Source organism: Mastigoproctus giganteus, chromosome 3 (assembly GCF_048544385.1).
Source record: "Mastigoproctus giganteus isolate SK-2022 chromosome 3, ASM4854438v1, whole genome shotgun sequence".
NCBI classification, from domain to species: domain Eukaryota; kingdom Metazoa; phylum Arthropoda; class Arachnida; order Uropygi; family Thelyphonidae; genus Mastigoproctus; species Mastigoproctus giganteus.
In genome coordinates, this window is record NC_143577.1 from 231,253,992 (window position 1) to 231,267,452 (window position 13,461).

At 32.9% G+C, this 13,461-nt stretch overlaps 1 protein-coding gene across 2 annotated transcripts in view; it reads left to right on the plus strand.

The window, feature by feature from the left end:
• cpa (F-actin-capping protein subunit alpha) overlaps positions 1–13,193 on the plus strand; it is a 53,606-nt gene extending 40,413 nt beyond the window's left edge. For both annotated transcript variants that reach the window (XM_090370933.1, XM_090370934.1), the window contains exons 8-9: positions 7,323–7,385; positions 12,181–13,193. In XM_090370933.1, coding sequence (XP_090227059.1) covers positions 7,323–7,385; positions 12,181–12,321 — 204 coding nt within the window. In that variant the 3' untranslated portion in view covers positions 12,322–13,193. The remainder of the gene's footprint in view (positions 1–7,322; positions 7,386–12,180) is intronic.
• Positions 13,194–13,461: the final 268 nt, after the last annotated feature.

Below are 13,461 nucleotides of genomic sequence, written 5' to 3' on the forward strand. Positions count from 1 at the left end.
TTATTTATTTATTTTATTTTTTTTTTTTCCTACATTGGTAGATTAGCCACTAACAAGAGATTCGTGGGCCACAAGTGGCACACATGCCGTGGATTTGTTCCCCCTGGCATAATATATACATTGGCTTTGACCTCTAACATCATTTTCAGATATTAGAGATTTATTATTCTTCTCCTACAAGAATACCTGAAGATATTTCAGGGAGTTATTTCATCCTATCTTTTGATTTCTCCCTAGACCATCTTGAATGATTATGTGATCAAGATGATGATCCTTATGTCAGTATTATTGTCACTTGTAGAAAATGGTAAAACATGCTTCTAAAAGAAAACAGAATTCTGGAATTTTAATGCATGTCAAGATTCATGCTCTACTGATTAATAGAATTTGCGTTTATGAGAATATTATTCTAATAAATGAGAGTGAAATAGCTACTTTCAGTGAGCGTTTTGACACACTAATTTGTTTACACACACTAATTACTGAAGTGTACTTTATTTTGAAAGTGCGAAGATTGCACTTTTATAACGGAAAAAATTCAAAGAAATTAGATGTTCTTTTGTGAAGGATTATATAAATGTATACTGTATTTTTGAAATGGCCATTACATTTAACTTCTGCAAGAAGCTGAGTATAGTAGTGTGCTTGCTGTTTGCATCAATGAAGATGGCTTTAATTGATCGTACTGAATAGACAATCATATACTTCACTGATTTTATTGAAATCTGTATCGTTGATTCTATATCTGTGTAGTAATCTTCAGTCAGATAATGTACAATAGCTTTCTTGCTTCTAACTTTACGTTATTTAAAGGGGGAAAATGTTTTGAGAAGAAAATATTACTTAGACAATGCCCTTTACATCATTAATAGGTTGATAAATGATCCTGTGTTAGTAACCAGTTATGAGCATCCATATTTTAAGTTCAAAAACTTGTTAAACTTCACATGAAAAGGTTCATGTCATGTAAACTACAAATGTGAAATGAAAATTAAAATTATATGGTAAGGGCATAATGTGCAGTACCCTTTTTTTTCTGCCTGTTCAAAAGATGTAAAAAATTTGTTATTCTTCTTTCACCAACATTTACCAGAAATTAAATGATCAGAAACAAGGTTCCTATGAATGAACATATTTTATAAAGAAATATTCTGTTGATGAAAGCACTCTTCACTTGATACGGCCGCTTGTGGAAAGTAGGCATAATAGCATGAAAAATAATAATAGCTGTGCTATTCTCTCAAAATATTGGAAAGTGACATTTTTTCAGTTTTAGAATCAGTTTTAGTCTCACAAGCAAGCAGTTTATTGAAGTAAAAATATGTTTTTTCAGTTTATACTAGCACAATCAGCAAGTCAGAGGAGTTTACAGCTTTTTACAACTAATCATTTTGACAAAAATACAATCATTAACCATATTTAGCAGTCACCTGGACTCAAGCCATGGTCAACTCAGTTGCATATGATACTGCACTCCAGTGTTGTCCACTTAGCTATGTCACATTATAAAATTTTTCTCATCCCAAATAACTGCTTGATCAGGAAAACATTTTGTTCAGTCCATTGGTTTTGAACCAATGAGTTGCAATATCCCCTAAGCAGTATTGAAGAACACCCTGGAGGTCCAAAATTCAATAATGTAATAAAAACACTAGTGCACTGGTGCCTCCGTAGCCAGGTGGGCAGGAGCAGCAGTGCGTAGCACACGCTTCTTGATTAGACTGGGATTCAAGACCGTGACCACCAAATATGGAGGATGCGGAAAGGTCAGGGAATGACCACCGCATATCCCTGGAGCAATATGACCTTAGTTGCTAATGCTCCTAAAAACCAAATAACAACAAACAAACACTAGTGCACTAAGTTTATGACCGGTAAGCAACATTCAGAAGTAAGAATTGCTGGTTTAATCCATTATTAATGGTTATCAGGCAAAACATTCTGTACCATGCTGTTAGCAATGAAATGCCTTTTGATGTAAACCAAGAGTAAAATAAAGAGGCCATTTGGACTGATTTTTGTCTTTTTCTGTGGTGGACACTGATAATGAGAACAGGACACTGTTTTGAATACTGCATATCCATTGATAAGTTCAGAGAAATTGTGAAGAAGAAAATTTTGGCCAGTAATGACAGATATAAGTTGTTGGAACACTCAAACAGATTAATGTGTAAGTGTTCCATACACATTCTTAGAAATGTATTTATGTTATTATTTCTATTCTTTTTTTAACACCTTTGTTCCTGATAAATTTTTGGGTACATACCTCACAGAATAAAAATATTATTCTAGTGTTTAAATTAATCAGATCTACCTGTGCAAAGATTAGGTTCAACATGTGGTATTTTGAACAAAAATATATGTAGTGGTTTAGTGTATTCTGTTTAATTCTGTGTTGGCTTGTTTTAATAAGTGAAATTATTTAGCAGCTCATTTTTTATGAGTATGCTGTAGTAATTGTATAGTGCAATAGAAATACTTCAGCAGTTTGTTTTTCCAAATTAGTCAGTTTTCTTTTTAGTTGAATTAATTGTTTTGGTTAATTAAAATCAAACCAACCCATACACTACTATATTCTAAATCAAAATTCCAAACTGTGAATATATAATAACCCCTAACTTTGGGGCTGTCCCTATATTTAATTTGTTCATAGTAACACCATGTACAAGATCTTGCCAACTTTGTATTGTATCTTTATCCTATTCAATAGCACCTTTGCAAATTTTTAATGCAGAAACTGTACCAAAAATTATGAAACTGAATTACTCCTTGAACAGAATGGTTTTTGAGTGGAAGACAGAGCAAATGCATTGAGCTTGCCAGTTCATAAGTTCCATGGAAACTCTATTTTGGACAACTGCTGAACTAAATAATAATAATAATACACTAGCAATATTTATATTATTCGGGTGAGGGAAACACATAGAATGATAGGTTTAATTTCCTTTTCTTTTATTAATTATTAGGTTTTTTTTTTTTATCGTTGTTTTATTCAGGTTTTTTTTTTTTTGGGCTGGTGCATTATAAGCCATAGGCTTTCTTGCACCATGTGGCCATTACTAATACTAATTAATGAAAAATTCTTAAAATAAATACAACATAAAATAAACAAGTATTATATTCTATTATCAGAACATATTTATGCCAATTTATGGAGAGCTATAAACTTAAAAGCATCTCAGTTAACTTATTACATTTATATTTTTCACTGAGCTTCCTATTTTGATAAGAATGGCCATCAAAGTTTGTTAACTAACCTAAATATTTGTCTAGCCAATTAAAACTTTTTGCTAAAACCTTTTTAAGCTTTCAGGTTTAATTTTTTTTGTCTGTTACCATAAAAAGTTGCAAGTTTTGGAAGGTGAATAGTTTTTAATGAAGTTTTAATATAATTGCTATTATATTAAAATAGCAAGTGATTAATATATTACTTATTGATAATGAGTAATTTGACAAGATTCCCCTTTAATTTGTGATGTTTCACCTTTTAGTTTTCAGTTATAAACAATGATAACTATATATCAAAACTTTACAAATTTCCACCTGATATATTTTCTTCAGGAACAAGTTGCAGGATATAACAGCATGTATCCTATAACATCCAGCTAAATTATATATATAAAAAAAAATTTCCTTTGTAGTATATAATGTTCAGTATGAAACATTATATACTATAGTATGAAACCCAATTAGTTAGTAGTAATATATATCATATAGTTTTATTTACTCAGTTCCTGTGAACTGAAACTTGAAAAAAAAACAACACTTATGAAGAGAGGAACTTCTTTTATACATCGACAATAATAAAATTAAGTAAAATGCAAGCTTCAGAATAAATTTTATTTTTTCCAGATGAATATAGATAGATATTTAACCATATGGCTGGTGTGCTTGGTGTATTCCGTATATTCAACGTAGTAAGACTTATAAATTTAAATATCTATTAGAACTGGATTCTAATAGATTAGAACTAGGATTCAGAACTGGATGTGGGACAAGGGAGGTGCTTCTAGCAATGAGAACAATTCTTGAAAGAAGAATGGAAATGAATAGGAGAACATACATTGCTTTTGTTGATATACAAAAAGCCTTTGATAACGCAAATTGGAAGAAGTTGTTCAGAGTCATGAAAAACTCTGGCCTGGACTGGAGAGACAGAAGGCTTATCCTGCATCTGTACAAGACAATGTACTGATATAGATATTAATGGTACCATAAAGGAAGCAAGGATCAGGAGAGGTGTGAGCCAGGGTTGCTCTTTATCCTCATACCTTTTCAACACGTTCATCGAGGAATCCATAACAAAAATGAAGCAGGAAGCAAAGGGTATTAAGATTAATGGACAGCAGATTCACTACATCAGATTCATGGATAACAGCATTATTAGCTGGCTCAGAGCAGGAGCTGTGTAAGATGTTGGAAAGGCTATCATTAAGGCTATAAGATTCACATCTAAAGATAAATGTACAAAAGACAAATACTTGTCGTCACCAAGAATGATGATGAACAACCTCAAACAAACATCAAAATGGGGAACAACAAAGTGGAACAAGTGAAACAGTTTTGTTATTTGGGGAATTTTATTACCCAGGACAACCGGTGTGCTACAGAGATCAGATGTTTGAGTGTTCATTCGACATCCGTTTCTGCTGGATCCCAAGCCGCATTGGGATCTGGGGAAATGAACTGGCAGAAGCCGTGGCCAGATCACCAGAACCCCACAACGCTTATTGCCTGTTAGTCCCTATACAGACTACAGGCAGCCAATACATGCTAAATTACTGTCCCAATGGCAACAATCTTGGCATGAGCAAGTCACAAACAAGCTCTATCAGATAAAGCCTGTAATCCGACACTGGCAGTCTAGTCTGAGCAGGAACCGCAAAGAGGAAGTTGTTCTAGCTCGTCTCCGCATAGGACACAGTCATCTTACACATACTTTTCTGCTGAGGGCAGATGACTGTCCTATGTGCGAGAACTGCGGCACCATTTTAACTATTCATCACATTTTAACCGTGTGTCCACGTTTTAGACACAAATGTGATTTATATTTTACCGCTTTTAGGAATCTGGCTGAGCCTTATACACTCAGATTTTATCCGACAATGACCATGTGTCTGCTGTTTTTAGCTTTTTAAAATCAATAAACGTTTTTGCTCGTAAATTTTTTTGATTATCTCAGAAGGAAAAATATTGGGAAAGAAAGGAAGGGGACGATCAAGGAAGAAAATTTATATTTTATTGTGATTTTCTATTGATTTATCTTTTATACATTTGTTATTATATATTTTGACATGGTGACCTAATAATTAGGTCACTGAAAGTTTAAAATTTTTTATATATGACCTGGTCTTGGCACATTATAGCCTTAGTTGCTAATGCGCCAATAAAATCTAAACCAACCAACAGAGATCAGAAGAAGAATCATCCTTGCCAAGCAAGCTTTCAGTAACAAGCAAAATATTCTAACCAGCAGACACATCTACAGGGGGACCAGGAAAAAGTTTGCCAAGTCATTCATTTGGAGTGTGCTGCTGTATGGAAGTGAAACCTGGAAATTATGAAAGCAAGATATCAAGAGACTGGAAGCTTTGGAGATGTGGGTCTGGAGGAGGATGTTGAGGATTAGCTGGATCAAGCAATGATCCAACGAATCTGTCTTGAACGAGATGCAAGAAAAGCGGCAGCTACTCACGACTGCGGTAAAAAGACAATCTAAATTTTTAGAACACACTCTAAGACAACAAATTTTTTTGATTATCTCAGAAGGAAAAATATTGGGAAAGAAAGGAAGGGGACGATCAAGGAAGAAAATTCTGGAAAACCTAATGAGGAAAATGAACTTTAGAGGATATGAGGAAATGAAACATTCAGCAGAAGACAGAGATGTATGGTTGCAGTGACAAGGCGAAGCCTTGAGTTTGATGATGATTAGAATTACGTTGCTAAAATTTAGTATCCCTCCAGTATGATATCCATTTTTGATCTCCATTATTTTTTAATTGGAAAAGTTAAAAAAAATATATCTTTGATGCCACTTACATCATATGGTAACTTAGCAGTCCCCCCCTGCCACTTGCACCCCCAATTTTTAGCCATACAGTTGGTTGAGAATTTTGTTTGGGATAAAACTTCTTTCTGATATTTTTAATATTATTTTGCAATACACCGTTAAAATTAAGAATACATTTTTTAATTTTAAAAGTGTATTGCAAAATTTTTAAAATAAAATTTTTTTTTTGAAATACAAGTTATTGTGACCAAAGTGGTCTTTTGTGACGGTGATATTGCAAAGACAGCTGCCACTGAAGAAGCAGTAAGAAAATACCACAAAATGTTTGATCCATTATGTACATATTGGATATAACGATACTAACAACTTAGATTTTGAGTGCTTTATTACTTTCAAACAACACAGTATGTGTTATTTGAAAGGAATAAATTTTTAAAGTTTCCCATTTCAAACTATTTCGCTTATTTGTTCCTAAAAAAAAAAATCAATGAAATAAAGACAATTACACACACCTGCTATTGTTACTGTTTTTGCATGCTGGTTAGACTGAGGTTCATATTTCTCCCCTGGTTTTCATTACTGTGTTTCCTTCTCTGTAACAACAATTAACAAATACAATATTATCATATTGTAATTTTCCAGTCTATTAATGTGATTCATTTTGCTCTTAGATTAGTGGTAACAGCTCGTTTTATCTTCCTCTCCTTCCTATCTAATGCATTTATTTATACACAAGCCACACTTTTCAGACAATACAACTTCAAAATGTCAAATAAAATTTAATTTGTCAGAAGTATTACATTATTGCAACATGTACGTTAAGAAGCCAGTTTAGAGATATAAAACAAGTTGATATAAGTAAGATTATAAAAAAGTAACTCAAATGCTGCATACCAGTGTTGACTGGTATACAGCATTTGAGTGTGCACTATAATACTGCTGTATACCATTATTATAGTGCACTTTTGTAAAAATTTAGTTCTTATTTTAATAATATATATTTTTACTGTTATCTCTTATTTCACATCATTCTTCTCCTTCTTGGTGATTCCTTTCTACTTCTCTCTCTCTCTCTCTCTCTCTCTCTCTCTCTAAGGATAATAGGGAAATTTTATTTTGGCCAGTGCAGCATAAGCCTCAGGCTTCCTTGCACCATATGGCTAATAATAATAATAATAACATAATGAACTGTGGTTCTGAATTATTTTTCCTTTAACAGTTAGAGGAAATTATATAATTTTTTTTTTGATAAAGATGCACTAAAAAAGCAAACCATTAACATTATTTACTTAATTATTCTTATTTTTAGAGTGAGCAACAGACGGCAAAGGAGTTTGTTCAGATAGTTCAAGAGGCTGAAAATGAGTACCAGGTTAGTTGCACTAAATGTTTTTTATATAAAGAATTTAAGAATTAGTAAATTTTCTGCCAATTTGCAAATTGAGAACTACATATCTTAACAAGACCAAATATACAGTATGAACCAAAAATCAAGATGTCCATCGATTTTGAACAGTTCCTTAAACAACCTCCTACTTCTTTAAGAGTACATATAATATCATAACAGTTTTGGATTTTGTTCCTTACATGTGTACACATTAAATAGTGTTTTGTTAGCTTGACTTTTGGCTCATACTTTAGTTTAATAGCTGGTATACTGCTGACAGCAGAAGTTTATTCTCACATTAAAAACATAGAAGGAAAATTAGTTCATTCCCAAATAATTAAGAATAATATAATGGAAATGTTTTCCACTTTTGTAGAACAGTTTTTTGCCATACTTGAGTTGTCATCAAAATAGTTCAATTTTTTTCCCATTTGTTATTTTTCTGTTTGATAATAAGCAGTTAAGTTTTATGTTTAGTTTTAATGAATTTAATTTTTCTTTTCTTAATTTAATAAAATATTGAATATTCTGGAAACAAAATTTCAGCATGACATTAAAGAAAATAGGCCTTTTTTTTTTTTTAAAATGAAAACGGAAAATTACGCTACTTCTTAAATAGGTCTTTTGTCACTTGCCCTTAGATGACAATTTAATGTAAAAAATTCTTGAATTGCCACTATGCTTGAACAGTGGAGTGTTACCTCCACATTTTACATTTCAGTGTGTTTTTTGCAGTGTTGTTGCATGTCAAGCTGCCATGCATTTTTTGGCTTTCTTCCACTGATCAACTTTTTGTGAAGGACCACAAAAATGCAGTTGTGCTGCTAAATTTTTTTTTTTGTTCTTGTAAACTAGGATTTAGTGGGACCTTCTGGAAATATGAATTTTTATATATTCACAATAGCTATAGAGCATCCTTTCCTGGTTATGAAATGCACACTTTCTTATGATTCAAAACCTAAGGAACTGTATTCTTTCAAATTCATGGTTTGTTTCATATTGAAAGCAACAGATTAGTACAACTGCACACATTGAAGTTTTAGCAGTTTATTGTAAGATCTAATATAATTCTTAAAGACACAATAGGTAGTGCAAGTTTTGTGATTTTAGTGCAGTATAGATTCTACTGTTTACAACATTGTTTACAGTCAGTTGCACAATGGCTAGTTTAGCGAAGAAGTCAGGTAAAGCAATAATACACATCTTTAATGCTCCAACAGGATTGTTAAATCAAGATAAAATTACAACTAAAGATTTAAATTTGTTTAACATATGGATTAAGATACTATTTACAGGTGCCTCCGTAGCCAGGAGCAGTAGTGCGTAGCACACGCTTCTTGATTAGACCAGGGTTCAAGCCCGTGACCACCAAATACGGAGGATGCGGAAGGTCAGGGAATGACCACTGCATATCCCCAGCCCAGCCCAGATAAAGGGTGAGGGTTGGCGTCAGGAAGGGCATCCGGCCATAAAAATTATGCCAAAACAAAAAAAAAAAAAAGCTGACCCCATATATAATGGGGAAAAAGCGAGGACAAAAAAAAAAATTAAGATACTATTTACAATAAAATGTGTATAGCCAAAAATTTAAATAAGTTACTAAACCAAAATAAAAAATGAGCAAATAAAATGCAGCCCTCGTGAAGCCCTCAATGATTCATTTTCCTCAACATCAATAATAATGTGATAAACAAAAAACCAAATTGTACTCCTAACCTTTCAAAAGAGGAATTTCAGTGCATCAAAAAATTAGCCACAAATAAAAAGTCATTCAAAAGGCGACTCAATAGTATTAATAAACAAATCTGATTATGACAACAAATTGACAAACCTCCTACAAGATGCAAACACATACCAGAAACTAGGAAAAAATTCTATCTCCACCACCAGATCAAAAATCAACTAAAAGGATTACACTCTGAAGAAAAGATTACAAGCAATTTGCACGCAGACCTCTTACCCCATACAACACGTTCACCCTACATATTTGGAGTCACCAAGTTACATAAACCAGACAAACCATTGAGGCCCATAGTAAGTTTCAAAAATACATCAACAAGAAACTTAGAAAAATTTATGGTTGACATACTAAAATCCCTAATGAATTATTCCAAACATCGCATTAAAAACACGGAACACCTATTTTCATCAATCAAAAATATAAAATTAGAACCCGATGACAAATTATATTCCTTCGATATAAAATCACTATACACAAATGTACACCTTCAAAAAGCTGTGAAGGCTGCTCAGGACATTATGCAATGATTCCACACTTAAAAACAGAACAAAATTAGATATTTTGGATATAACAAACTTACTAAATATACTGTTATCAGCTAATTATTTCACCCATGAAGGAGATTTTTACCAACAAGTATATGGGGCACGAATGGGTGGTTCCATAAGTGGACATCTCCTGGAAATAGAAAACCACATTATTTCCAAGTACTCCTCCCATCCCTTAAATTTTATGGAAGGTACGTAGATGATTGTCTGCTTATAGGCAAACCAGGCACCATAAATACCATCTTCCATGAGTTGAATAATGTAGATGATTGGCTACAATTCACAATTGAAAATGAAGAAAACAACAGGATCAACTTCCTAAATTTAACATTAACAAAAGATGCCACCAAAATCAACACAAAAATATACCACAACTGCTACACCCCCCTCCCCCCCCCCTTTCACAAAAAATCAATCCTAATATCCCAGTTCAACAATGCTTTCAGGTATTCATAAATGGCACCTTAAATACTGCCGGAAAAAAACAGTAAATAAAACTAAAATGAGAAGTGCTAAAAAAAAAAAAAAATAAATAATAATGGATGGGCTCCCATATATTTAAATGTACCAACTGTTGAAAAAAATCTTCAAATATTCCAGAGTAAACTTAGCCTTTGGCAGCTTCAAGAAACTATTTGGACATACCTAAAAAAACAATAGATTTCAAACAACAAACAAACATAGTTTATGCAATTCCTTGCACACCAGATTGCGATTGCATATATATAGGCAGCACGAGAACATTGTTACATACAAGGATAGAAAAACACAAAAGTAGTTTAAAAGTAGCCGTAAATAAGAAAGAAAAAATAGACTGAACAGGAAAAAAATAATAGTTCCGAATTGGTAGCTCACCACTTAGACACAGGACATTACCCTTCCTTTGAAAACACAATAATAATAGACAAACAAGACACAAAATTTTAAGTTAGAAACCGGTGCGACAGTAGCAATGAGGTCAACAAACAGATCAATAAACCAATAATAATCTCCGAAGAATGGGACCTAAAACAAATATGAGAATGCGGATCCACTACAACGAAAAATCGCAATAAATTATTAGCATTTGTCCGACTTTACAAAAATTAGCGGGTCTCGACTACTGAAGTTGTCTGTTCAACTGTCTAATAAAGTTTCTAGACTTTGGGACCTCCATAATTATTTACACTATGTCATCAATCTTAATGTGTCGCAGGCCTTTAAACAGAATTATCCAGAAAACTGCATAGTACATGGTATTAATCTAGCAGCACTGGTAAAAAAAATAAAATAAACTGCAGCCATTATCAACCCACTGCAGGATGGAAGCCTCCTCAACAATTCGTGTTGAGGGAAATTGACCATAATCTGCCACACTGGTCCAGTGTGGGTTTGCAGATCAACTGTATTTAGCAGTTAGGGGCTTGAACCCCAGTCTACTGAAGGAGCATGTGCAATGCACTCCTGCTCCTGACACAGCAGCACTGGTGCTTTTCCACAACTCCGCAAACAACTGCATAGTGGGAGACCTGCAATTCTCATTTATTAAAGTATATTTTAAAATTATCAGTTGTCATTTTATTTTGACTTAATAGTTGGGTTGAAGCCTTAAAGAAAAATGTATAATGTAGTTGTGGTTATACCCACTGTTTGCTGCAGGTTTTTGTGGAGAAGGTGTGCATTTATTATACAAGAAATTTAATCATATTCCTTGAACTATTCATAATCACCTAAATATGAATTTGAATTTTACTATTTTTGAGGATAATTTACTAATAGTACCTGTGAATGCATTTTCTGAGGATGGGACTTGACAGGGGTCTAGATTTGACTGTCATATAACCTTTTTTTTTTTCTTTTTTTTTCCAGTTTGGAATGTGATTTTTATGCTGATTATAAATTTTTTTCCACTTGGGATGACAGCTTTTCAGGCTATTTTTTCATGATATAATTCAGGAATTAAGAGCAGAATACAATAAAAAGAGAAAGGTTTTCTTTTTATATGCAGCACAGCTACATCTGGAAAAGGACTCTGCACAACATCGAACAGTTTTTTGTTGTTTCAGCAGATGATCAGTTTCATGGCAGTGTGTGCAGTCAGTTCCCCCTCCCCCACTTCCTTCTCTACAGTGAAGTTAGAGACATAAACAGAATATTATAACATTAAAGCAGCCAATTATCAGAAATAGACATCCAGCTAGGTGGTGCATTCTATTTTTTCAGCTTGAAATATGATTGGTATGCTAATTTTTCTTTGTAGAAAAGACTGTTAAAGTGATTTTTTTTTTCATCAAAATGATAGTTCACTAGTGATCAGAACTTAACATAAGTGTCATTCAGCATAGTAAAAGTTAATTTAAAGACCAAATTCTGTATTAAAAATTTTTTCTTGAACAATATCTGAATATTTTAAAAAGTCAGCAGTTTAGTGTTCTTAGGTTATCTGTTAAAAAAAATGCCTTATTTGTACTCAATTAAAAAATATTAATTTATTTTTCCTCTTCCTCTTTAGACGGCCATATCTGAAAACTATCAGACTATGTCAGATACCACATTTAAAGCACTCCGACGACAGTTGCCAGTCACTCGTACCAAAATAGATTGGAATAAAATCCTCAGTTACCGAATCGGCTCTGAGCTCAAACACCACTGATTTTGACAGACAGCTGTGCCTCGTGAAGTGGTGATTGTATAAGCTCCCTCTCAACCCAGGCTGTACACAAACATGACTTTCGTATAGGTCCAGTTGGTCATTTCTCACTATGTAAAAAAGAAAATTTCAAAATATTTTGAAGTTATTTGTTAAAAAAAAAAAATCAAATTAGTTGAATTCAGCAATCTTCAGAATTGATTTAAATGCATCTGTGGAAAAGGAGTGGTTACAGCTTTATATTACAGATGAAAATTAATAAGAACTTTACTATTACAACTATTGAACTGTTAACGTCTGTACTAAATTATAATTTGAATACAATGGACCGAACAGCATTAAACGTGGTTGTAATTTTATGTTTAATATTAAAATGACATTTTAAAATTCTACCAATAAACCAATTGACAATCGACGTCTGAAAGGTGCCAGATTTTATTAGAATATGCTGGTGAAAATACGACCTGGACCATGTATATTTGTTGTGTGACTGGGAACATGTAAAGAAAACTATTGTTGATCACAGTTAAAAATATTTAAATGAAGAGACATTTATGGTTTGCTAGGTAAAAGAAATATTCAAGATGCACAAATTGTTATGCATCATTACTGTTTCCTGTTTCCCTGAATTGAATGTAGAGCTGTTAAATTTAGTACTTATCCTTTAATTAATCTGTTTTCATTTGTTTTAGTGAAAAGCTGTAATTTGATAATTTTTATCATGCAACTTGTAAATTCCTGTTATAGCAAGCTGAAGGAGCAATATATCTTGAGTTGTGTAATAATTTCTCAAGCTACATTCAACTGCTCACTATCTCTTGAGAGCTTTTGTTGTTTGGATGGGTTTGTTAATAAAGTATTCCAGATACTGTTGATTGTGATTTCAGTTGTGTAATGGTTTCACAATACAAGAAACATTCTAGTGTACTTAAGATTTAACTAATTTGGGTTATAAATTAACTAAAGCTAAACACGTGTATAATGTTACCATTAAAGTGCATTCATGATTTTACTTATGCACGTCTTAGAGTGATGGGACCACCGCAGAAGTAAGAATATTTTTACATCCAAAGAGTCCAGATTTTGATCAAACTGCTGTTGTTTTATGGCACATTGGCATAAGGCCATAATGAGCAGTCGAAA